Here is a 27,090-nt window from a genome sequence, read left to right as displayed (position 1 = left end):
TCATTTTTCTCAAAACATATATTTACCTTTCTTCTCAGTACATTTTTTTTTTTTTTTTTTGAGCACCTTTGCTAGAATCTTTCAGGAATGCATAGAACCCCCACCCGGCACTTCAGACCCTCCCTAGGCCTTGGTGACAAGGCTCCTCACAGCTTGTGCAATGGCATCCTTGTCAATGCCAAACATCTTCAGCAGCTCAGCCGGTTTTCCGCTTCTTGGTACTTGGGCAACAGCCAGGCGGGTGACAGTGACTCCAGGCTCTCCCACTACTGCAGTAGACACTGCCTCACCTATGCCACCTGGGGGAAAAAAAAAAAAGGTGAATCAGATGCTGAGGCCTCAGGGTGAGCAGAGGGTGGGCCTCAGCCCTTCACCAGTTTGAGTTTATTCCCTAAGCCAAGGAGAGCAGAGATGGTTCTCCTCCCCTAGCAGAGCAGACATCACTCATCAGTCACATCATGATTTTTAAAATAAGCCCAACAGTGGCCTCTGAAATGTTTCTCTAACACCCCCCTCCAGGCAGCCATCATCAGTATAGACTAACATCAGCACTTGTCCCGAGTCTAAGGCCTGGAGCCTCTCAGAGGAGCGGGTGGTGTGTACTTGGAGAGGTTGTTTTGTGAAGGACCTTTCATAAAAGACAAATTCAGCATTGCTTTCCCTGTTTGATTCTGTACAACAGCCTTACCTTTTTTATCTGAGCCCCGGGAAGGCAGCTGCGGCCCAGAAAATCCAGAGCTGTCCCTCAGAGCAGCTGGGATCCAGCCTTTTAATAGGCCTCAGGCTTCGTTTAGGAACCCAGCTAACTCATAGTTGCTGGCACAGCTCCAAGAGCCCCTGCCACTCAGGAAGCTGGCAAGGATTCCAACCTCATTGCTAAGTGTGGAAAAGGTGGACGGTGTCCCTGAAGGAATTCAAGGTCATGTCCAGCTCTTGGATTCTCTGGCTCTGGGCCTCCCCCTGCTTCCTCTGACCTGTCTAGTGCAGCCCCAATTACCTTCATAGTAGTGATCCTCCACTGTGAGGATCCTGCCTTTGGTAGCTCGGGCACTGTCAAGAATGAGTTTTCTGTCCAAGGGCTTGATGGTGAAAGGGTCCAGCACCCGGATGTTGATCTTCTCTGTGAGAAAAGAAGGAGGGAAGAGCTGGACACTGTGGTTCTGCCCCTTAGTGGGCCTTGGATGACGCCCTGGATGGGGACACCCTAAGGGTTGTCACAGAGCTATGAGCTCAGCCCCAATTGTCCTCTTATTCCCAAGTTCATGCTTGCCAAATCTTTCGGGGGATCTCATCCAGCTGTGTGGCTTGGGGAGTACCTCTGAACACAGAGTAGAATATGTGGGCCCCAAATGGCCTTCCTGGTCCCTCTCATGATGTTTTTTGGTTTTGGTACCAGGATTGAACCCAGGAATGCCTAACCACAGAACCACATCCCCAGCCCTTTTAAAATATTTTATTTAGAGACAGGGTCTTGCTGAGTTGCTTAGGGCCTCGCTAAGTTGCTAAGGCTGGGCTGTCTTGAACTCCTGATCCTCCTGCCTCAGCCTCCAAAGCCACTGGGATTATAGGCGCGCATCACTGCACCCGGCCCTGTGATGTTTTTGAAAATAAAAGGGGAACCAGGTGCACACCTGTAATCCCAGGGACTTGGCAGGCTGAGGCAGGAGGATTGTAAGTCAAGGCCAGCCTCAGCAACTTAGTAGCAAAAAAGAAGGAAGGAAGGAAGGAAGGGAGGGAGGGAGGGAGGGAGGGAGGGAGGGAGGAAGGAAGGAAACAACAAAGCATAAGCCAGATAGAAGGCCCCAGGTATCTGATCTAAGGCAAAAATTTATGGGGTTGGGGTTGTGGCTCAGTGGTAGAGCACTTGCCTAGCATGTTGAGGCACTGGGTTCAATCCTCAGCACCCTATAAAAATGAAACATAGATATTTGTGTGTCCACCTACAACTAAAAAATAAATATTAAAAAAAAATTATGGGGTGATGGTGGGGTGGGGGGAAGGGCAGCAGATCTGAAGCCACAGGCAGGAGGGTGTCAGAGGGTCAGATGAGAACCCAGCAGAATGGCATTCTCAGAAGGAAAGACCCAAATCTGCTATGCCCTGCTGAAAGCCTGCCACCGGGACCCCAGCCTGGTTCTCCAGCCCCATCTTCTTCCTGCCCTTCCCTGCTCCAGCCTCCCTCCAGCTCCTCCAGGCTCTGCACACGCCACTCCTGCCTGCACCTTATGTGCTTCCCTCTTTGCTGATGAATTCCTACTCACTCTAGGTCACCTTACTAAGGATGCCATGCCCACAAAGCTCAGCATGGCTGAAACATGACATCTGTTTTGGCATTCTACTGCAGGAAGAAAGAGCATCACTAGTTAACATCTGCCTGCTAATAATAATGATAATACCAAGCTACACTGACTCAATCCTCAGGACAGTCTTATGAGGAAAGTACTAGCATCTCCATTTTATAAATGGGGAACCCGAGGCACAGTAATGGCAAGGAACTTAGTGGTCGTTTGAACTGTGATTTGCAGCCCCATGGGCAGGCTCCAAGGCCTCTGACCTGATCACCATGCTGGGGCCATGGGGTTAGGAACTATGACCACTGTAGCCTGGGATTGAGGATCATACTGGGCATGGATGGAGTAAGTGCTCAAAGGGTGGCTTTAGTTACTATCATCATTTAAGAGATGAGCTTCTCTCCCATCCAAGACCTCATTTGCATCCAGTGCTAGATCTCTCACTTCTCAGGTCCCTTTCTTCTCACCTTTCTTCAGCAGCTCAGCAGCAGCCAAGGCCTCATGCAGGGTCACTCCAGCCCCAATCACCGTCACGTGGTCATCCTTGCTCTTCAGGACCACCTGGGGGTGACATAGAGGGCTGGTGAGGCTCAGGGGCTGGGAGGTGGGAGTGGCAGCAGGGAGAGTTTGGGTTCACTCTATGGGGTCTCCTGGGGCATGAGAGACATTGACCTTGGCTTGTCCAACTTGGAAATCCTCGTTGTTGTTATAGATGATGGCATTTTCCGGGCGGCTGGTCCGGATGAAGCAGATGCCCTAGGATCAGAAAGATAAAGTGAGGAATTCAGGACAGAGCACCTCTGACCTCAGAAAGTGTTGTCTTTCTAGAGAGATTGACCTGTCTTCTGTGCAAATCTCTGTCAGCCAGTTGGCCCCATAGGGGTGTCTGTCAGCCTCTGCATCCTGGTTAATGTAGCAAAAAAAGGGCCTTGAGCGCCCTCTGCAGCCAGCACCTCCCTAGACACTCTGACAATGTTGCCATCCTTGGTCCAGAAACTACTTTCTAGAGGGGCACTGGCCTTGGGTGGGGCCACTGGGGGCGAGGATGCACTGGGTAGGCCCCCTGCCCTAAGGCAGAAGAACCACTCAGCACTCTACCAGGGCAGCTCTTGACCTTGACCATGGGACTCGGCTCATTCTTTTCCTGTCTTGCAGAATCCAACTCAAGGAAGGCAAATAGGTATCCACTGCCAAACTGGCAGAGGTTGCTAGGATCCCTCACTGTGGGAGAGTGTGGTGGTTGATTACCCCATGGGGCAGTAATAGTGGTGTCTATTTTATTTTTCCTGGTCTAACTTAAGCCACATAAACCCCAGGGGCAGGAAGTAATGCTCTGGGGCAGCAAGTAATCAGCTCTGTGCCTCTGTGCTGGCCTCTTCTTCTGTCCTAAGGAAGAGCTAGCTGCCTGTATTAGAAAGAACAGCCACGCAACCAACCTTTGTATTAGCTGCTAATTCCACTGCCTTTTCCGTTGCAACCCCATCACTTGGGTAAAAGACAGTAGAGGAGGGGATGGACCGAAACATGGCCAGATCTTCCAGGGCCATCTGAGAGGGCCCGTCTTCCCCTGGGGTATGGGAAAGAGTAAACTTAAAGTAAGATTCCCCATCCATGGATTCCCCTACCCTGGAATCCTGGCCCAACCAATCCCTCCCATACCTCCTGGTCCAAAATCAAGGGAGTTACAGGTATAAGCATCTTAGCTAAACTCACCAATGGACACACCACAGTGGGAACCACAGAGGTTAATGTTGCTCTCGGAGATGGCCGCCATACGAATTTGGTCGAAGGCCCGCGTGAAGAAGGCCGCGAAAGTGCTACAGAAGGGCACTGTCCTGTTGCGTGTAGCACAGCCCACTGCAATGCTCACCTGGGGACAGGTAGGGCAGGTCAGCCCTGAAGAGGCAGACAGAGGGTAGCCAGGGAGTCTAGGACCCCTCTTGAGGCCACCTTTTGGGGAGCAGAGGATTCTGTAATCCTAGTATCTGTCAACTCCATGCAAGTGATTCTGTACACCCATACCAAACTCTTTCCGCTTAAAATAAATAATTTTGAAAGTTCTCTTAAAATGATTTTCCTCTGGATTTTTTTCTCCTAGCAATAAGCAAACCCTCTCACCAAGAAGGCTAAAGCTTATACATAAATCATCCCTTTTTCCCAGGCTTCTGAATGTCACCCCTCCCATCTCCTTGGCTAGCTAGGAGACTTCTGCAGAGCCCAGTCCTCCCAACTCCTCCTGCCCACTGAGGCTCCAGGACCCTCACTGCTCACCGCTCACCTAGAAGCACAGAGTACAGTCATGAGTTCCAAACCAGCTGCTTCCCCTAGGGCTCTGAAACTTCCCAGCTCAGAGGGATATCACAGCCCCCTCCAGTATAGACTGGAGGCCATACAGACAACTTTAGTTTCTATTGGAGAAAGAACTTTGGAGAGGTGAGTGGCTTCCAGAGAGAGGAAGTTCCCTGTCCCTAGGGGTCTGCAAGCTAGGCTGGGCTCCTGTGCCAGGAGGAAGGGTGATTTTGAGAAACCAGACAGAACAGTGCTCCTATTTCACAACCTCAGTCCTTGACAAGGGACTGCTCTGCAATGGGGCACGTGCCTGCATCCTTCAGGGTGGCAGCCGCCAGGACCTTGGGCTTACCAGGGGCTCTGACAGCCTCCTGGCTGTCCTGCCCTCTCCTAGAAGCTCCTTCACCCCAAGTCCCACTCACCACCCTACCTGGCCTACAAATGCACATCTACATTTGCACACCTCTTTAATAGGTGCTCCTTGGCATAACTACTCTGAACTGCAGCTAATCAGGGTCAAAGATTGATGTGGGGTCCTACCTGTTCTTGGGCTGGCCCAAAATAGGCACCTGGCACGGTCAGTGTGGCTGCCCATGGCAGGAGGAGGGTTGCCGCCCTGCCCCTGCACCCCCCTGACCTTGGACCTACCACTGTGGCTGGACCCGTGCCCCTCAGCCCATGGCAGCACCCACCATATTCTGTTCAGCAATGTAGCACTCAATGAAGCGGTCTGGGTGCTCCTTTTTGAAGAACTCCGAGAAGGTAGAATTCTTGGTGTCCCCATCCAGGGCAACGATGCGGTCGCTGGCATGGCCCAGCTTGGCCAGAGCCTGCCCATAGGCCTTGCGGGTGGCTATCTGTGGGGAAGAGAGTGAGACAGAAGGTTCTTATACTGACTGCCAGGCATGTGCAGGGCTGTGGCCTGAGCCCCGTCTCCTTCTAGGGGCTCCTAAAGCTTTTAGGGGAGAGGCTAAAAATAGGGACAGATACAGGGAACCAAAAACATAAGTTCACCTGGAAACTGTGAACTCCTGTGAGGTTGTTAACAACTAAGATGAAGTGTTCTGGGAGTTCCTGGAGCCCCCTGTTCCCAACCCTCGGGAGCCATATGAATTGCAAAAAAAGAAATGTCCAGACAATCTCACTTCCCCATCCCATGTGACTTACTCCACTTTTCATAAAAATACAAAAAGTTCACTCAGGGGGAGGCCTAGGAGCAGAAGAACTCTGCCTAACCTTTGCCAAGCCATGTAGAAGTCCTCAGCTCAGGCCTATGGGTCCTCATGAGCCAGGGATGCAAAGACTCAGGAGTCCTGGGCTACTATCTCATTTCTCCCAGTAGCTTACTATGTGACTATGGCAAGCCTCTTGCCCTCTCTGTGCCTCTGCATATAAATAATTCCAGAGCTATCCCCATGAGAGAAGCATGACAGGAGCATGAGGATATCTCACTCAGAATGTCCTCCTCACCATACATGATCCCTCTCCTCAATTTCCCAGTCCTCCAGAAGGTACATCTTGGTCTCAAGTCTTGGGAAGGAAGAGAACCAGAACTGTCCCAAACTCACTGAGTCCAGAAAAGCAAGATCCAAGCAAGTACCTTGTCCCCAACTTTGTAGCTGGGCGGGGTGGGCATGCGGATGTTGGCGATGTCCACCGAGGGGGCATCCTCCTGTGGGGGAGTCGCCATGATCTTCTTTTTGCTCTGGATCTGGCTGAAGATTTCCTGGATGACCTGATCAGCCATGTTTTTGGGGAGGGGCTTTCCATGCCATGACTCCTTATCTTCTACCCCTACAGGTACAACACAGGAGGACAGAGGGACAGGTAAGACAGAAGCTCCCGAGGGCCAGGAAAGGTGTCATCACAAACAAGCAGAGGGCAGCACAGGGATCAGAAAAGGAGGGTTTTGGAGAACAGGACTCCTATTCTCACTATTCACTCAGTGAATACTGGCTCTCTGGGAGCTCAGCTGAGCAGGAAGAGAGGAAATATATGTGGCTTAGCATGTAGCCCATACCCTTTGCCATGGTGCCCCCCACCCTACCCTCTACCCTGCCTCCCCACATGCATGCACAGAGATGATTCTGCTATAGAAATCACACTCAGTTGGTGGGCTGGGAAGGACCCTAGCCACGAGAAGGGGAAGATGAAGGCCAGAACAGAGTGAGTACTGCTAAGATCATCCCATACAACTATAAATAGCTCAGTGGGTCTGTAAGAGCCTTGTGTGGGGACCAGTGAGGCTGAATGGCCCTCTCTTGAGGTCACTCAGATGTCACCATAGCCTGGGCAGAGCCAAGGGCAGACCAATCTTTTATTTTTGGTACTGGGATTGAACTCAGGGGCACTTGACCACTGAGCCACATCCCCAGCCCTATTTTGTATTTTATTCAGAGACAGGGTCTGCTGAGTTGCTTAGTGCCTCACTTTTGTTGAGGCTGGCTCTGAAGTTGAGATGCTCTTGCCTCAGCCTCCAGAGCCACTGGGATTATAGGTATGTGCCAGAATGCCCAGCTGTGAGCAGATTAATCTTTTCAGGCAATACCCAGCAGCTCCACAGACTACCAGGAGCCCCTAAGCAGCTTTGAGGATTCCAGATGCTACCTGGTTTTAACACCTGCAAGCTCAATGCCAGGCAGCTGCACTGAGGCCATGATAATATCCTAAAGTCCTCACCAGGATGTCCATGCCCTCCTAGAGGGCTCCCAGTACTATCTCTTAGAGTGTCCTAAACGCCTCCAATTCATGGAAGGCAGGTAAAGAGAGGTGCAGTCCCAGGCAGGCAGGTAGATAGGTAGCCAGGGGCATGTGGCAAAAATGCCAACTCAGGGCCTAGAATCAGGCCCTCATAAGTACTATAGATTGCCTCTGTCCCTGACCACCCTTTTTTGTTGTTTAGTGTTGCTGGGGACCAAAACCAGGGTCATGTACAAGTTAAGCAATCATTCCACCACTGAGCTGCACCCTTGGCAATTTTCATTTTGAGATAGGGCGTTGCTAAATTGTTGACGCTAGCCTTGAACTTGAATCCCTCCTGCCTTAGCCTCTTGAGTAGCTAGGATTACAGGTATGTATCACTGTAACTAGCTTAAAAAAAAAAAAAAAAAAACAACTATATATTAAGTTTTTTTTTTTTTTGTATATGATTCTAGGGAATCAAACCCAGGGCCTAGAGGGTGCTAGGCAAGATATTCTACCACTGAGCTACCCCGAGCCTAAGAACTGCATTTTTTTTTTTCTTGGTACCGGGGATTTAACTCAGGGATACTTAACCACTGAGGCACATCCCCAGCCCTATTTTTATTTTTTTTATTTAGAGACAGGGTCTCACTAAGTTCTTTAGCACTTTAGTTTTGCTGAGCCTGGCTTTGTACGCATGATCCTCCAGCCTCAGCCTCCTGAGCTGCTGGGATTACAGGTGTGCACCACTGTGCCCCGCAAGAACTGCACTTTTTCTTTCTTTTTTTGTAGTTGTAGATAAACAGAATGCCTTTATTTTGTTTATTTTTATTTGGTGCTGAGGATTAAACCCAATGTTTCACACATGCTAGGCAAGCCTCTGCTCCTGAGCTCCAGCCCTAAGAACTACATTTTTTAATGACCACCACCAGTCAGCCATGGGGACCGTGTGCCAAGTAAGCGCACCCACATGCTCGCACACAGACCTGTGATCCCACGGCCCTTGAAGGTCTTGGCGATGATGGCTGTGGGTTGGTGCTTGGCCTGGCCGAAGGCCTTGCACAGCTCCTCCACGCTGTGTCCGTCCACAATGATGGCGTGCCAGCTGAAGACAGAGGTGAAGAGGGTGAGGGATAGCCAGGTGCCAGAGTGCCCTGAAGAACCCCCAGGGAATGGTGTGGCCCGGCTTCCCAGGGCTGGCCTGCACCCTGCCCATAGCCGCAACATGAGCTGGGAAGCTCCTATTTCCTTCATTTTCACGTGATTTTACTTCCTTTTGTTTGCCTTTGAACAGATTTCCCTCCTCTTCCTAAGTAATTCAAAGCTTGGATCATGTATTGTCTCATTCCTGATCTGCTCATTTCCCACTGAGGGCTCTTTTGGGGATAGTACACTAGGTTTAGAATCTGTCTGGTACTAGATTATTTTTCCCCCTCCATTTATTGATTTGTTTACTTATATTTTTAAAAAGAAAAACATAAAGGATTTATTTAGTAAGATGGAAGTAACACCCAGCAAGGTGTCAAGCAGATAGTCTATCAGAGAGGAAACAGCCTGCTACTAGATTCCTAATGAATTTTGGAGTCAGTTTTTATTTGGAGGACACATTTATAACTCACAGATACTGAATGTTTAAAATGTTTAACATTGTACTTTATTATTATTATTATTGTTGTTATTATTATTATTATTATTATTATTATTATTATTATTATTTGGTACCAGGGGCGCTTAACCACTGGCCATATCCCCAGCCCTTTTGAAAATATTTTATTTTGGGACAGGGTCTCTTCAGCCCTTTTTATTGAGACAGGCTGTCAGTAAGTTGATGAGGCTAGCCTCAAATTTGCAATCCTCCCAACTTAGCATCCCAAACCACTGCGCCTGGTTTCTTTTCTTGGACTCTTTTGGGCATATTAATAGTAATAATGATAGTGGTGAGCTCGTGCTGAGAGCTCACTCTATGCACTGTCCTGAGTACTTTGAGCATGAACCCCATTCTTGTTCACAATACCATGGGCCACCAACTCCTGTTGCCCTCATTTCACAAACAAGTCAATGGAGACAATGGAGACGCTAAAGGTGGAGTAACTGGCCCAAGGTCACAAAGCAAATCTGTGATGGAGCCAAGACTTAAGGAATCTGGCTTCAGAGCCACAAGGTTATGGACACAAGCCCAAGGGGGCACTGCCAGAGTTATAGTCCCCAGACTAATGTGACCTTGGGGAGGCCCTGAGGCACCTTGTAGCTCAGTTTCCTAATCTTCCCTCCCTTCATCCTCTCCTTTTATAAGGTTAGTCTTCAGAAATGACAGACCCGAGTCTGCTAGCAATTATTACTACAAGGCAGGCTCCAAGTTCCTGTCAGTTTGGTGCAATCACAGGCAGGGACTTGACTACAAAGGGCACCCTTGGAGGCCTGACCTGAGGCCCTAAAGGCCCTGCCCAGATCAACCCACCCACTCACTCCCTGCCCAGGGTCCTCCCCTTCACAGCCTCCTCACCAATAAGAAGTCTGGGGGTCAGGGTCTTTTAGAGCCCCATTGTAGAGCAGCTTATATTTGGAGCTGAGATAGAGGCATCAAGGTCAAAGTCCCTCTGGCTGATACCTACCCAGATGGACCTCCCTGACTGAATTCATAGTCATTTAAGGACCAAATGAGAAAGAAGTCTAGAGACCCTCTGTCTGGTTTCATTAGGAGAAGGAACCTATTCCTCCTCCCTGGGTTGGCTGGAGTGGAGCACAGAAGGTGGTCACTGAACTGATGTACATCCCCTCTGTAGCTACTATCCTTCAGCCCCACTGAGTGACCCCTTTTCACATCCAGGACCCTTCTCCCATCTCCTCCAAGAACAAGTGAGGCTACCTAAGAAGCTCTGAGAACTATCATGCCACACAATCACACACAGATATCCGTTTAAGACTGAGCCTCAGCCCACAAATCCACAGTGGTGGCCTCAAGTTACTAAGTTCAAATGTCCAGAGTTTGGAATTGTAAGCCAAGACGCTAGAGACGGGAGACCTCCAGGTAGGGCTAACCTCTCAGCTTTAGCTCCTGTCTCTGCAAAGCTTCTATCCCGGACGACATTCCATGATGTGCTTACTCTCAGGTCACAGCCTCATACGTACCCAAAGGCCTCACAACGCTTCTGGTAGATGTCCACCTGGTGCTGGAGTGGGGCAGGGTCGCTCTGGCCCAGGCGGTTGATGTCAAGAATGGCGACGAGGTTGTCCAGCTTGTAAATGCTGGCGAAGGCCATGGCCTCCCACACGGAGCCCTCAGACAGCTCCCCATCTCCCAGCATGCAGTAGACTCGGTAGCTGTGGACAGAGGGCAGGCAGGTGAGGGGCTGGTTCCTCTCCTCTGGGCCTGTCAGGCTCCCAGCCCCAGCCTCCCAAGAAGCCTGCTTCCTGGGCAGAGGTGCAGCCACACATGACACACAGAAAATACAGCATGGAGGGGGCAGTGGGTCACCAGATCCCTGCTGGCCGTCCCTAAAAGGACTAGCTGCTCTAAGATGACAGGGGGTCTGGGAACGCAGCTCAGTGGTAGAGCATGTGCAAGACCCTGGGTTCAATTCCTAGCAATGCTTAAAAATAAATAAATAACAACAAGGACTTGGCCAATAAGAATCAGAAGAATGGGGAGTGTTAGAGCAAGAGGAAAATGAGAGAGACCAGGTGAGTGGGTAAACTACCTGCATTGGGCAGGAGGGGCTAAGCTATCCACGGCAATGGGTATTGGAGGTGTCCCTCGGACTTTCTGGGTGGACCAGCAAGAAAGGGGAACCTTGGAAACTAGCTCTGCTCCTGCTAGAAGGAGCTGGGCTGGGGAGACCATGATATAGGCCAGGGAGCACCTGAGGCAAGAGGCCTGGCAGAAAAATGAGCACAGCCGAGGGCCCCTGAAGACAGCATCAGCATGGGGACAGGTGCCTACGGAGTGGGCTCTCCTAAGCCCTAAGACTGGAGCTGGGCCTGGTCCTTTCTCCACCCAGGGGCCTTCTACCTTCAACATAGGCAAGTGAGCCCTTTTCAAGGCAGTGTGTGTGACATGGCAAAAGAGCACTAAACTCAGGGAGAACACCCAGAAAATAGAACTTTCTTGGGTTGCAGGAGAGGGTGGAGGCAGGGGATCAACTCAGAGACTCTGACCCCAGCCCCAGAGATGTGAGGGGTAGCAGCAACAGGCATAGAAAGAGTAACTACCTCCCTTCACAGAGTGGCCTATGGCACTCAGGAACAGGGTCGGTGACAGGCTCTGTGCCGAGTAACCCTCTCCAGGTAAGTTCATTTGTTACTCCCACAACACGGGGACAAGGAAACGGGCTCAGAACGGCCAAGGGACTTGTATGAAGACCACGCTGTGGTAAGTAGCTGAGCTGGGATTCCAATCTGTCGGCAGCCTAGATAGACTGTCTCCTCCTGGCTGTGTTAGGACATTGGACAGGAGCAGCAGGACTTGGGGATCCCCCTTACCTGCCCAGAGTGTGGCCCTAGGGAATGAAGCTGGTGCCTGACTGGGATCATAGGGACACAACTGCCCTTCTGCTGCTTCAGGGAAAGGCCATTGACCTGGCTGCAAGCTCAGCCATCCAGGTCTCCAGTCTCCTTGCTGCAGGGCAAAGGCAGAGAAAGCAGAGAGAGACGGGAGACGGGCAGCCAGCCACAGCTGTCAGCATGACTCAGCACTGCCACAGGCTGCCAGGCCGGGAGAGCTCCCTGCATTCCCCCTGTCTGCTGCTTCTCTCTCTCTCTCTCTCTCTCTCTCTCTTTTTTTTTTTTTTTTTTTTTTTTTTTTGAGACTAAACCCAGGGATGCTCTATCACTGAGCTACATTCTCAGCCCTTTTTAAATTTTGAAACAGGGTCTCCCTAAGTTAACCAAGCTGGCCTTGAACTTGAGATCCTCTCATGATCCTGAGTTGCTGGGATTAGAGGTGAGCGCCACCATGCCTGGCCTGGTGCATCTCTTCTGGGGACTCCACCAGGCCAGTCTATTGGTTCCCTGGCCTGGAGGGCAAGGCCTCAGACCTACACTTCCCAAAGGTCCTATTCCAGACCTGGGCTTTCCTGCTATTGGGTCCTATCCTCAAGCTGTCTCCTCTCTCCATGGAGGTAACCCAGGGATCTTGAAGGGGCTCCGGTCTGGCACAACAGTTCCCACAAGGGATCACTTGGATAAGGCTAAGCCAGAGAGGCCTGTCGGAAACTTGATATCCCCAAGAAATTCCAGAGCAGCAGACTGGTTGTTGACCCCACCGCAACCCACTTCCAGGGAAATCAGACTAAGTGGAATAGATTCCCAGCATAGCTCTGGCCTTCAAGATTGGGACCAACAGGCTCAGGTCAGGAGAGTGTCTTAAAGCCCTAAGATGCTTGGACAGTGGTTAGAAACAGGAACGAGAACCTACAGAAACTTGGATTAACCATGAGCTGGTATTGCCCAAGGTGTTAGATTTAGGGGTAGGGACATTACAAATGCGTAGTCATGAACTAAAGAGAAGGGTGATGTTTGCAGCAGAACTGTTTGGGATTCATCTTACACATCCCACAGAGGATTGCCTGTGTGTGTCACAGTACATCCATGAGACTGAACACGATGTAATCATTAAAACTAGTTCTTGCTGGGCATGGTGGCACATGACTATAACCCTAGTGGCTGGAGAGGCTGAGGCAGGATCTTGAGTTCAAAGCCAGCCTCTGCAACTTAGTGAGGCCCCAAGCAACTTAGCAAGATCCTGTCTCAAAATAAAAAATAAAAAGGGCTAGGGATGTGGCTCTGTGGTAAAGTGCCACTGGGTTCAATCCCCAATACCCAAAAACAAAAACAACTCCTAGCTCTTCACAGATAACATTGTGTGAAAACACTCATGATAAATGATTCCATCTTTTTGTTGTTGTTGTTGTTTAACTTTCAGACAGGATTTCACTAAGTTGCCCAGGCTAGCCTCAAAACTTACAATCCTCCTGCTTCAGCCTCCCAAACAGCTAGGATTGATTATAGGTATGAAGCACCATACCTGACAAAGATTCAGTCTTAAAATGCAGAATAATTTAAATATATATGAAGATTATTTTTTACAATAACATGGAGGAAACCTAGCAATATATTGTTAGATTTAAACTAAGGAAGGGGCTAAGAATAAGAAAAATGTCCATTTCTTTTTTATATTGTTCTATATACCTTTCAAATGAGACGGCAGGTAGGAACGTGCTCCGGATGCCTGGCCCAGGCTGATAATTTCTTGGTGACCTGGCCCCTTTCCCCAGGTAGTCTGAGGGACTAGGCTTTAGCCAATCTTGGCCCCAAGCCACCTTGGCCTCTGGGAACCCAGCTAAACCCCTTCTCCCGACACTGACTTGCTCCATTATGTGAGGGTCAGGAAATGATCCTTCATAGGGAATTATTTCAAGCAACTGTAGAGAATAATTAACTCACATGTCTGGTTCTAGGCCAACTAAAATGCTCTTAAACCCACATCCCATTCTTTGTGACTCTCTCTTCATTTCATGGTGAATCACTTCTGGGTGTAGCTAAGCTGCCCCAAAGCTCAGCCAGGACTGCAGAGGAAGACTGTGCTGCTAGGTGACCTGGCCTGAGGGAGTCTGGGAGGAGTGTGGAGCCTCCTGGAGCCCCTGCCCCTGAGTTACAGCCTGCAAACAGCAGATGCTTCCCACAGTGTAGTGCAGGGCCAGGTTCCCTGCATCCACCTGCCCTTGGAGGACCCACTATCATGCCAGCCCACCATAGTCTGGCTGTGGCTCTTCCACAGGGTGGAGGGCTGCAGGGCTGGGTCCTTCATGCCTCCCTGGAGGCCAGGCCCCATGGGCCCTCCTCTAGGCAGCTCCCTATGCACTCACCTCCCCATACTCATTTCCTGTGCTTCCCTGGGGCCCTACAGAGTAGCTGGGGGACTCTGAATGTGCATCCTGGGTGTTTCCACCACTGACCAGAGGGCCTAGGCAAGCATCTTACCTGTTTTCCTCATCTGTAAAGAGAGGTAAACTACTCACACTGCTCCTATCTCACAGGGGGCTTATCAAGGTGAAACCTGATAAAGAACATGGACACTAAGCACAGGATCTGGCTCTTAGGTAGTAAAGGAATGAAAGAGCCATTCTGGTGACATGTATGCTAAGTATGTACATATGCATTTACTTATGCACTTTGTCCAGGCTGGCCTTGAACTTGCAATTCTCTTGCCTCAGCCTCCTGAGTAGCACCACCATACCTGGCCTGGTAAATGTGTTTGGTGCTGGGGATTAGACCCAGGACCTTGTGCATGCCAGGCAGGCACTCTGCCAACTGAGCTAAATTCCTAGCCCGCAAGTGATTATTCTTAACAGCTCGCAACCCCTGCCCACCAGGCCAAATCTGGCCAGAGCAGATAACCTTATGACTGCTATCTGTCTGGGGGATAGATTATGGGGGTTCTATACAAACCAACTGAAATAGCAAAAAATACCCAGCCAAGCTGCTCACCCACCCTCACAGGTCTAATCTCTTAAATGGCTGTTTCTTCTCTGGATGATAAGAGGTGGCTCAAGTGCCAGAACACACAACCCAACCCTTTCCAAGACAAAAGAAACTAGCTCAGGCCTAGGCTCTTGGTGACTGATCAGACATGGGGGTGGGGGAATGAGTCCTTCTGAGACTTCCAGGAACTGGGTTTAAGAGCAACACTGGGACTCCTCAGCTAAAGCACCCGGGGCTCAAAGGATGAGACAGGACCACGTACCTGGCACATACCTGGCCTGTCAGTTACTACCGAGGGGCTCTGTTCCCATCTGAAAGGGACTGGCCATGGTACCTTCCCCACTGGGTCTTTGTAAGGGCAGAAGAGTCCACAGACTCAGCCCAGCCAGGCAAGAGGCAGTGCTAGGTGGTGGTGGTGGGGGGGTCGTTAAAGCTGGTCCACTAAAGACCACTCCCATAACTATTGAGGGCAGGGTAGTGAGTAGGGGTGTTACCTGGCTTTGTCGAAGTATTTGCCTGTGTAGGCCATTCCACAAGCAGCCCCGAGGCCCTGGCCCAGAGAGCCAGTGGCCACGTCGGTGAACGCTTGTTTCTGTCATAACAGAGAACCACAGTTACTCACGTGGAAAGCAGAGAGCAGCACATTTTTAACTAACCCTCCAGTATCCCAGTTTCACCAGCCATTGGAGCCAGGGTAGCTACACCCCCATCTAGACCTGGTGAACTCATCTCTCTAGCAGGAGACCTTTCTCCACAATGTGACTTCTTATTCTCATACCAAAGTAATTGTGGGTGTGGGTTCAATTCCTAGTTTTGTCCTCTAATGAGCTGTGGGACCTCAGGATGGGGACTAATCCTCTGTGAGCCTCAGCTGTCTCATCTATAAACAGAGTCCACTTTATAAAGCAGCTAGGGAATTTGTGGCAAAATAGGTAGAACGTTGGGTTCTAGTTTCCAGGCCGAAGTGACAGTTCTGTGATAACTGGTGAGCTCCAGTATTTGTAGGGATGCCAGTTGGCATCCTGAGGAACAAGCTAGGTTCCTTCCCTGGGGTGTCACCAGTATCCTGCTGCTACCTCCTTACTAGTGAAACTCTCTTCCCAAGCTGTATCTATCTGGTCTACAGTTGGGAAAGGGGTGGACAGTAGGGAAGAGAAGCTTAGGGAAGAGCACTCCATGAAGCTGACCCCATAAGATTGCTGGCTGGGCCTCAAAAAGACTTGCCCAAGTTATACCTCATATATGTATACGTCAAAATACATTCTACTGTCATGTATAACTAAAAATTACAAATTAAAAAAAAAAAAAAAGACTTGCCCTTCTGCACAGCAGGGGGTGAATTCAACATGCCCCCCCCCCCAAAGCCTACATCCCTCCCATCCCTCCTTACTCATCCCTATCCTTTGCCTTAATACCTTCCGTGTCTCCGTGGGCCCCTGCCCTGCTCCCTTGTGCCTGGGAAAGAGAAAAGGTGGAGGCAGAGACCTGGGAAGCTCCTGGCGGGTACACGTACCGGGACAGGATGCCCGTCCAAGTCAGAGCTGATCTTCCTCAGGTTCAGGAGCTCGGCCTCAGGCAGGAAACCAGCTTCGGCCCAGACTGCATATAGGATGGGAGCTGCATGGCCCTGCCAGAAGATGGACAGTAGAGGGGGCGGTCAGATGGAGAGCTGGCACATGGGGCTGTTCCCACTGCACATGAACCCCAGGGCCTGGCGGAGCCGGCCGGCCGGGGTATCTGTTTCAAGGAAAGAAACAAGTAAAGGCCGTGTCTCCCATTTCATCCCTCTCCAGTCCCTTGGTTTCCAGCCCAAAATTCCCACAGCCAAGGCCGGGCACGCATTAAGGCAGGTGCAGGGGGGTGCAGCTGGGCGCTGGATGAGGCCAAAACCCCAACAGGCAGCCGGCTGCCCTAATCCTTGGTTTCTGGCATGAAACAGACTTGGACAGACTTCTAAGCTCTAAAGCCTGCCCCAAGAGACCAGAGGCTGCTGAGCCAGGCCTGAGGACAGGTGGATTTTGAGCAATCAGGGTATGGTTCGTGGCTGTGACTCTCACCCAGAAGAGGCAAGGCAGGGTGCCCCCATCCAAAACCCTGCTACTGTACAGCAGCACTCCTGGTGGAGAAGCAAGTGTGGCCCATCAGAGAGCTGGCACAATGTAGAAAAGACTCAGGCAGAAAGTCACCAAATAACCCCAGACCTGGATTCAAGTCCTGCCTGTTACTCCCAGATTGAGCAGGACACCCAGCCGGACATGGTTACTATAGACGCCCACCCCATTCCTTTGAGTTAGAGCCTTGTTAATATAGGGACAGGGGGAGCCCTGGAAGGATGACCTGTTAATTCAGTCACATGTTCCTTAGCTCAGGAAGTTTATCAGCTGAGTCAGCACAGAGCAAGACATTGAGAGAGGACTTAGACTGGGCTTAGAATGAATAGCAAGTCTCTGCTGAGAACAGTCGTCATTCCAGGGCCCTTGTGACACAGAACCCCAGGTGGAGGCTGGTTGGCAAAGAGCAGCTGGGATTTTTTTTTTTTTTTTGGTAATGGGGATTGAACCCAGGGGCACTTAACCACTAACCCACATCCAACCCTTTTAAAAATATTTTATTAAGAGACAGGGTCTCACTGAGTTGCCTAGGGCCTCACTAAGTTGCTGAGGCTGGCTTTGAACTTGTGATACTCCTGCCTCAGCCTCTCAAACGGTTGAGATTATAGGTGTGTGCCACCGCACCTGGCCAGCTGGACTCTTACCTTGGAAAGCACAAAGCGATCGTTGTGAGGGTTCCGAGGATCCTGGGACTTGTAGCGCATGGTATGGAAGAAGAGGACAGCCATTATCTCAGCGGCGCTGCAGCATGATGTGGGGTGGCTGTGGCCCAGGAGAGAAGACAGATATGTGCATCATGGCCCCAGCCCGTGACCTATAACTCTGACCAGGCATATAAGTAGGGACCTGGGGATGCATGTCCCAAGGAGGGTCTCATCTGCGCTTCACTTATCAGAGAGCCACATGCCCCATTCTCTGGAAGGGTGGCACAGGGTGAAAGGCTACCACTGGTTGCTTGGGAGTGGGGCCAGCCAGTGATGCCAGGTATTGCCATAATTTCCCAAGGGCATCAGGCCAGGCCCTCAGTCATGGCACCTGAAAAACTCTGGGCTCACATCAGAAGGAAGAAAGGGCCCAAGAAAGATCAGGCAGAACAGACCTGGCCCAAAGTCAGCATAGTACCTTATGGGGCAGGACAGGGGCTGGGGAGCAATTAGTGTTGGTAAGGGCCAGTTCCCTCCCCGTGGGCTCCTAGGAGTCCAGGACTCAGCTGAGGAGTGACAGCACCTCTATAACTGATCAAAGAGCCATGTCCCAATGGGATTGTCAGGGTATGCCCACTTGTGAGGGGCATCCTGACCTGCTCAGGGTACTGGTTCCCTGGGGTCATGGGGCAGGGTTTAGGAAGGCTCACCAAGTGACCACAAACCTCTGGCAGCCTCAACACACAGGTTTGGAAGCCTGAAAAATCAGGCTTTGGGCTTTCCAATCGGATGGCTGGGCTTCTTGACAGCTTCTTAGATGGGCATTTGGAGGGATGGTATAACACTTGCAACTATATTTTCATGCAGAACTTTAAAAGCAAAACATACAATCTCTTCTCCTACAAAGGCTACAATCTTAATAAATAAAAATCCCTTCTGCCTGTGGACAAGAACTGAGGTGGGACCTACAAAAGCAAGAACCCACACTTCTAGCCCTGGGCCCCCCTTTAGTTAGACTCTTGTTTTAAGAACCAAGAAGCTCCTGAACAAAGGAATTAACACTAGAAAGTGCAAGGATTACAGCCTAGGTAGGCAGGACCCACTTGATGAAGAGGGGTAGAGGCTAGGGTTCCTGCTTGGGCTGCTGCAATTCCTGGCTAGCCCTGGCGCCCTCTGGTCCAGTTCTTTTTAAGATGTCAGACTTGGGGCACATGTCTCCCGGCCTCCCCCCACATGCAGCTCAGCCCAGCCTCTGATACTGCTCTCGGGGGCACTTCACAACTACAACATGCCTAATGCCAAACCCAAGAGCACATGCGACATCTGGGGCTCACACCAGCCTCCCTCCTCCCCTGCAGCGGACCCCTACCGGGTTAGGGGTGAGTCACTCCCAGCACAGACGGGTTAGTAGAGGAATCTGGAGAACTATCCATGCTGGTTTAGTACCCACATCTCGGCACACAATCATCTTATACTTAACCATTTCTATGAACTCCCGGTCAGGGGGGAAAACACACTACACCTGAAAGAGGGAGGTGAGGACATGTAAATAAGGAACGCTTTTCTGCCTGGCAGGGACCCTAATCCCTGGCTCCCAGTGCCAACTTCAGCTGGAGAACTCACTCCCCGGTCTACACAGGCTCAGGCAGCCTCCTCCCCTTCCCCCCTCCACCCTAGAGGAGCCCCACTGGGAAAGCCATGGCCCCCTTATGATAAAGCCATAAAGTGGGGAAGGAAGCATGTGAGTCCTGGGCCAAAGAAGGAAGTCAGGAGTAGGGGTTTCACCTGCCCGTCCTCCTCTTGACCCCAGGGTGACATTCCACATGGCTCTGGCAGGACACAAGTACCTTTGGCATGTGGCAGAGGAATGCCCAGACTCAGACAGAGGGGATATGGAAGGAGGAAGTTGGTATTATGGTTTGGCTCATAAATGTTCCCCAGAAGCTCATGTGTTGAAAGCTTGGTCCCCAGAGGACAGTGCTACTGGGAGGAGGTGGAACTTTCAGAGGTGGGGCCTATAGAGTTGGAGGAAGTAGGTCCTGGAAGGGGATATTGGGATCTTGGCTTTTTCCCCTCTCCAACGCTCCCACCCTCTCTGCTTCCTGGCTGCCATGATGTTCTACCTTGCCACAGGTCCAAAGTGATGGGGCCAAGCGACCATGAAGCCCATGTTCGGCCAACTGCTGGCATTCTTTGCACCCACCAAGTAAACACACACAGAAGAAAAGATCCCTAGAAAAGAGGCATCCTCTCTGCTCCTCCCCAGAGTTTTCAAGGTTCTTTCTCAGCAAAGTGTCATGGGGTGGAGATATAGTCTGTGCCACTTGAGCTGCATGACTTGCTCATGTCATGTCCTCAGGGCTCAGCTTCCTCACTTGCAAATGTAGATGCTGTGAAGGGGCGCCTAGGGCACAAGTGAGAGAATACTCACAAAGCGCCCAGGTTACCACTAGCCACCATCAACAGCTAGGTTCTTCTAGTTCCTCATCTGCAAGCTGTGATGTGACCCAACCCCAGTCACTGGAGGCAAGAAGGGAAGGCAAAGGTCAAGGACTGAGATAGGGTTCTACAAATTGTAAAATGCTGAACACACAGGAGACACAGCTACTTTTAAGCTCAAACCACTAAAGGGCTATTAAGGGCCCAAAGCATAGGAATCAGTGGCCTCAGGACACAAACTGGCTAGAACTAGAAAGGATACAGGGTCTTACTCTAGTGTCCACCTTTCTGCGCTGCATGGGGATTACCAGCAGACCTGACTGTTGGCAAATCCTATCCTGGCCTGAGTAGTACCTTCCAATCTCAATTAGTTAATCTATGAAGGGGTATGGACAGCTTAGAACCAGACCCAGTTAAGGTCTCTCAAAGATCCTTCCTTCTGCCCTCCCCCTCCAGGAGAACACATATTCTTCCATAGGAGTCTCTCTCATCCTTTGGCACTTTGTTTTCCCTGAAAGAAAGAGCCAGAGAAGACTGCTCCCACTCATGCTGGGCTCCTTCAAGAAACAAAGAAGTCAGCTTCCAATCCCAAAGTGGCCCCTCTTCGAACACAGGCTGGGCCCTGAATTGTGAGAGGCCACAGGGTTTCTCAATGAATGAGCAAACTGAGGAAGCCAAGTACCGATTAAGGCCTTACCAAGGCAACCCCCAATACTTTAAAATTACAAAAGAAGGGGTAGGGGGAATGTTATAGAAAAGAAAGAAAAAAGAGTTGAAAACCAATAGCTAAGATCAATTTAAAAAGTCAGAAAAATGAGCAGGTGTGGTGGTGTTAACTCCAGCAGTTTGGGAGGCTGGCTCAGGAAGATTGTGAGTTCAAAGCCAGCCTCAGCAACCTGGTCTCAAAATAAAATAGAACAAAAGGCCTGGGAATGTGCCTCAAGAGTTAAGCACCCTGGGTTCAATCCCCAGTACAAAACCAAATTTTTAATAGTGCTAGGGATGGAACCTAGGGCCTCGTGCATGCTAGGTGAGCAATCTATCACTAAACCACATCCCCAACCGAAGAGCTAGTTCTTTAAGAAAAAGAAAGACTGAAAATTTAGCAAACTTCAGACAGAGCAGGATCAAGAAAACAGGCCAGGCTTGGTGGAACATGCACATAATCCAAGCTACTTAGAGGCTGAGGCAGGAGGAGCACATGTTCAAGGCAAATATGGACAATTTAGGAATGCCTGCCTCAAAGAAAAAATAAAATGGGCTGGGAATGTAGCTCAGTGGTAGAGCACTCCTGGGTTCAACTCCCAGTACTGGAAAAAAAAAAAAAAGACAGGAAGTTAATCAGGGCATGAACCTAGATGATGAAGTGCTCTGAATTACTAATGTCAATAAATTTGAGGGGCTGGGTTGTGGCTCAGTGATAGAGCACTTGCCTGACAAGTGTGAGGCACTGAGTTCCGTCCTCAGCACCACATTAAAAAAATGAAAACAGAAAAATTTCTAGAGAAAAATATTTTACTCAAACTGTTTCAAGAAATAGAAAACCTGAGTAATATTTTAACCATTAAGCCACATAAAAATAATATGCTGAAGATGCACATTCCTTAAGACCCAGCAGTTCCACCTGTAGAAACACAGAAAAATACATGCTCCACACTCTGGGAAATAAACAAGGGTGTCCCCACACTGATGGCAATGGCATGACGTGGAACCTTCAACATGTCCATCAACAGAATAGATTAACTGCAATATATTCCATAAGGGAACACCATACAACAGTAAAAATAAATGACTTCCACTTCAGACCTAATACTGATGTTATTTCAATCAATAAAATATGTGAAAAAAGCACAGACTCACGGAGATAGCAAATACACTGGCAATCTCTCTATTAATATCAGCTCTCTGAGTATCAGAAATTAAGTCCAACCTCCTTCTCATCTTGAGAACAGGATCACTAAGGTCCACAGAAGGCAAGTCACTTGCCCAAGGACACATTGTCTGCCAGCAGTAAGCTCGGACAAAAGCAAACTGCTAAGTAAGAGAAACTGGTGAATGGATAAGCAAAGTGTGAAATACAGATACAATGGTAATAAAGGTAATAAAGCACTAATTTATGGATGACTTCCAAGAGTTATGCAGAGTGAAAGAAGCCAGACCCCAAAGATCCCTATGTGGTTCTATTTATATGTAATGTCCAGAAGAGAGGAAAATAGACTGGTGGTTGCCTGGGACTGGGGTGGGAAAGGGGAGAGACCGCAAATGAGCAGAAAGGATCTTTGGGAGTATGAAATGGACTAAAATTGGATGTGATAAATTCACAAAATTTTATTGTAAGTCAAACTTATTTGAAATCTCAGAGCTGTACACTTACAATATTATGATATGTAAATGATACCTCAATAAAGCTGTTAATGACTTGTTTTTAAAAGGAGGAAAAAAGGGTGCTCAGAGTCTTGTGGAGGAAGTTCTCAGGTATCTGCACTTCCCTGACCAGTTGTGCAGCCCTCAGAGATTACATCCAGCCCATGAATGCAAGTGACTTCTGAGCAAGATGCCCCCAATGTGAGCCTTGGTCAGAGAGACCCACCTGCCAGCTTGCTTCATGCTGGGATCAGGCAGAGTGTGCCTAAGGCCCTGCCTCTGCAGACTGTCCTCGGATAGTGCTCTGATCATCTGGCACAGATAACTGCAGTCTGTGGCAACAAAAAAGTTCCTGATTTTGTGGGACCAGGTTCTGCTCAAATAGGCCAAATCCAGGGGCACAGTGAAGGGTTCACAGGCAGCCACCAGGATGTCTCAGCCAGACTGTAACCAGGGGGCTGCATCTTGTTTCCGGCTCCAAGAAACCCTGACCATTAGCCCTGCTGAGTTCCGAGGTCACTGGAGCAAGGAACCCAGTAATTCCAGGGTACCTGGGCGTCTTCACACTGAGTTGAGTAATGGTGCTGCTACTGCTGGGGCAATTTCAACGACTTTGCTCTTGCCTCAATCAACGCCAGGCTGAAGGAGGTCCCAAGATGGTCTGAATGGAGAAGTAGGCCTAGGCAGCCCTTTTCTGCCCAGACAGGCTGTACCCACATGAGGCCAGAGTTTGGAGGGGAACTCTGAGCACTCAGCCAACACACCCCCAAATGCCAGAGCTGGGCAGAAGGGATACAACCCTTATCACTTCAAAGGCTCATGACCACACAGAAGCAAAACCAATTAACAGTGGGTGGTAGGATCCCAGGGCCTGGTCACTCAGCTACCCCCAGCCCTGCTCCTAGGAACTAAGTTTGAAAACCACTTGCTATAATTTAGATGCTGTTTGTCCCTCAAAGGTTCATGTGTTAGAGGCTTGGTCCCACTTAGGCAGTGGAGGGGTGGTGTGGAACCTTTAGGAGTGGAGCCTAGCGGGAGGTCCTCAGCTAAATTGGGGGCATGCCCTTAGAAGGGACTGTGGGACCATTTGCCCTCTCTCACTGGATGCGAGTAGCCTAACCTTGTGATCCCAGTGATTTGGGAGGCTGAGGCAGGAGGATTATTTCAAGGCCAGCCTGGATAACTTAGTGAGATCATGTGTTTAAAAAAAAGACTGGGGATGTAGCTCAGTGATAAAGTGTCCCCAGGGTTTAATCCCCAGTACCAAAAAAAAAAAAAAAAAAAAAAAGAGAGAGAGAGAGAGAGATGTGATCTCTTCCTCCTGCACACATTCCCATCACTTCCGTTCACCATGAAGTAGGGAGCCCTTGCCAGAACCAGAACCATGTTGTTTGGACCCCCTCAGCATCTAAAATGAAAGTTTTAGCTAAATGAACCTTTCTTTATAAAAAGTTAGCTTGCTTCACGAATTTCACTATAAATGAAAAACAGATTAGTGGATCACCTACCTATGAACCTCTCCATTAAAGATGGAAGAACTGAAGCTCTGGGATGAGCAGGGCCTTCCCGACTAGGGCAAGGGTGCTTGGAACAGAGCCAGGTTGGATTCCTCTTTTCCTTGTACCCATCAGCTAGGTCTGGTCAAATGTTACTCTCTCCAAAGATGGGGGTCAGAAGTCCTGCCTCCCTTCAATTAGCTAGAATGACAGGAGTGTGCCACCATGCCTGGCTTGGGGTTTCCTTTTGCAAAAGCTTGGAGAAATTGGACCAGTTTCCTCAGCATGCAGAGAGAGATGACCCCAGAGATGGCCACTGTGAGCACTGCCTCAACAAAAAGTCCTCTGTGAAGGCTCTGTTCCTCCACCTCCAGGCCTGGCTCCTAACACAGAGGCCAGTGTCCTCACTTCCTGGGGTGTGGTGAGGTCCCTTGCACAGGGGGCTGGCAATGGCACAGGAGTGAGAAAACTGTCGAGAAATCAGGACTCCCCCCAAGAAATCATGACTCCCCAAACCAAGAAACTGGGTCCTCAGTAACAGAACATCTGAATCCAGCCTCACTAGATAACCAGCAAAGATTGTACCAAAGTCCTATTTTACTTGCAAATTCCCCCAGAAAAAAAGGGAGCACCCTGAGAGAGTGGTCAATTAAGCTGAGACTGAAGTCCAGACTAGGCCAGGACCTCAGAACTGAGCCTTTGCTTGATGGAATTCACCCACTGTAGTGGGGGAACATCAGGCCTCAAAATAAACACTGGGAAACCCGGGCTCTGCTGGTGTCTCAAGCCTTCCTTGAATACTTTTTGATCGATGTCCCCCGCCCCACCCCCCCTCCTCTGCATACACCTTTCAAAATCTCTCTTGTGACAGAGGTTGCATAGCAATGTTACTTCCTTCTGGAAAATAAGCTTTCTCTAAGTAAGTAATTCTTCCTTTTTTTTGGTTCTGGGGATTGAGCTATATCCCCAGCCTTTTTTCATTTTGAAGCAGGGTCTCTCTAAGATGCTTAGGGCCTTACTAAATTGCTGAGGCTAGCCTCAAACTTATGATCTTCTTGCTTCAGCCTCCCTAGTTGAAGTCTTTCTTGCATCTTTCACCACACACACACACACACACACACACACACCACACGCTGCACATACACACACAGCTATTACAGGTTTAATTTTTTTTTTTTTTTTTTTTTTTGCAAATGGATACTTTTTGAGTTCAGTTGAGTTCCTCCCTCAGGCTACAATGTAAACATGGGTTAACTCTTAGTATCTTTTCCTGGTAGTAACTACATGATAAGGACCAAGTCCTACTAACAACTCTGCTTTGGGAGCCCCCTACAGTTTTGCTATTTCATTTCTTTCCAAATACTTTTCAAGCTAATATTGCCGTGACTGCACCTTACTTTCCCCTTTCCTATTTCCCTCCATTCTCCAGGCTGGTGCTGCCCACATGCCCAACAGGACTTCCTGTGATGTGAACTCCATACCAGATAGTACTCAACAGCTACAAGGCAAGTCACTTAATACAGTAACTAGCCTCGGTGTCCTAGTCTATAAAATGTGAACATTACACAATCTATCTAAGTTTTTCTCAGAATGCAGTAAAGGATGCCAGAATCCTGGGCAGGCATGTCTTATTTAGTCACATAAGATGCTCGGATGTGCAACACAAGTTATTAGATCCCCACAGTGTCTCTCTCAGACCCTATGAAATGGCCAAGGAAGCAGTTTCAGTACTACAGCACAAGTGACAAAGGTGTGCGAACACACCATGCACTGGAAAGTACTGGGTGCCACTGGAAATAAGACATAAGGGCAGAACTGATATAAACCTAGGAGAGATAATAGGTCCAAAGTATGCACAGGAGCAGGGTGAAGGCAAATAGCTTGCAAGAGTTCCAGGATCTTCTGAGAAGGTACAAATGGAGAGCACATACCCAACCTGGGCTTTCTTTTTTTTTTTTTTTTTTGGGGTGGTGGTGGTGGTGGGGGATTAAACCCAGGATTTCATGCATGCTAGGCAATCACTCTACCACTGAGCTACATCCCCAATTCAAGACATCTACTTAATAATATGTCCTACATGAAACTGGCCAGAAACCCGAATCTTTTTGTTCTAAACACAGGCTTGGTTGGAAGATCCTTAGAAATCACTCCTTACCCAGCCCCTCAAATCATTTCATTACCCAGCACCTTGCTGTTTGAGTAGTTTTATATTTGGCCCCAAGAGGAGCACCAGAATCCTTGAAACCACCTAGTGTGGAAGCATTAGTACCCAGGACTTCATTCCCCCTGCGGGGACCCTGGAACTCTTTCATTTAGTCTTCCAAATACTCCTCTTTCTTTCCACTAAGGCCAGGTTCTGCGACCACGTGCCACCTCCCTGCCCCCACCATGGCCTTCCCAGCAGTTCCTGATCCAAACTAGGACCCCAACCCATGAGTGATAGGAACGTGAGGCAATGACAAAGAGGATGGGGAAGTGTCGTTTGAAGTGCTGAGAAGGACAGGACGTGAGTCTCCCGCAAGATAGTGGCTTAAAACAGTAGTTCCCGAATTGGACAGCGTGGACTCAAATTCCAGCTCTGGCTGTGAGCGACCCTGGAGAACTCGGAGCCTCAGTTTCCCCATCAGCCAGGCGGAATGTTACCAGTGGCTTGTGGACGGGCAAGAAGGCCGCGCACCGGACCCGGAGAGCAATAATGGTGGCCTTCCCGCTATGGCCGCAGAGGGAGGCCTCGCCAATCACGCGTCCCCACCCCGAGCCACCATGCAGAGAGGGAAACGCAGTTTGAGGTTGCACACCGGCCTGCGGCGCTCCAGGGACCGAGGCCCACGCGGCCGAGCCAGTAGCTGGGCCCCGAGTGCGCGGAGCAGCGGAAGGCGCCAGCGCCCGGAGCCCCGCGAGGCGCACGCCTCCGCCATCTGACAACGCCCCTGCCGGCTCCCTCAAGGTGGCAGAATGCAGCGCGACACGGAACCGGCGAGGCCTTAGGAACAGCTTCCCCGCCTAGTCTGAGCCCCGCCGCGCCGGGCGCCCCTCCCCGGGCCCGCGCCCAGCGCTCGGCGCTCACCCGGAGCCCGCGGCAGTGGTGGCTTGGATGGAGCTGATGCGCAGGCGGTTAGCCGTGTCCTTCAGGGCCTGCAGCTTCTGCTGGTCAGGCTTGTGGTAGCCTTCCATGGCGTGGCCGGGAGAAGGACAAGGAGCCGAGGACAGAGACCCAAAGAAAGCTGCTCAGGCAGCAGTGACTGGCAGCGGCCGAGGCCGGGTGCCGTGCGAGGGCGCGTTAAGACTCCCTAGG

At 50.0% G+C, this 27,090-nt stretch overlaps 1 protein-coding gene across 2 annotated transcripts; it reads right to left on the bottom strand.

Moving 5' to 3' along the window:
- TKT (transketolase) lies at positions 1-27,090 on the bottom strand. 2 transcript variants are annotated; one of them, XM_081284690.1, is made up of 15 exons: positions 26,863-26,999; positions 18,977-19,018; positions 17,497-17,614; positions 16,255-16,368; positions 15,236-15,333; positions 10,392-10,583; positions 8,249-8,367; positions 6,181-6,374; positions 5,273-5,437; positions 4,005-4,161; positions 3,728-3,858; positions 2,964-3,047; positions 2,759-2,852; positions 998-1,120; positions 1-299 (listed from the first exon to the last, which is right to left on the bottom strand). In XM_081284690.1, exons 3-15 carry the CDS (start codon positions 17,578-17,580, stop codon positions 124-126), a joined length of 1,731 nt encoding a protein of 576 aa, XP_081140816.1. In that variant the 5' UTR covers positions 17,581-17,614; positions 18,977-19,018; positions 26,863-26,999; the 3' UTR covers positions 1-123. The 2 variants fall into 2 exon arrangements, with proteins under 2 accessions (XP_081140816.1, XP_081140815.1); XM_081284689.1 differs by lacking the exon at positions 18,977-19,018 and having other exon boundaries at positions 26,863-27,090.

Source organism: Spermophilus citellus (assembly GCF_964194105.1).
Source record: "Spermophilus citellus genome assembly, chromosome: 3".
NCBI lineage: Eukaryota > Metazoa > Chordata > Mammalia > Rodentia > Sciuridae > Spermophilus > Spermophilus citellus.
The sequence above is the reverse complement of the archived record's forward strand: the minus strand, read 5'-3'. Positions and strand labels throughout refer to the sequence as shown.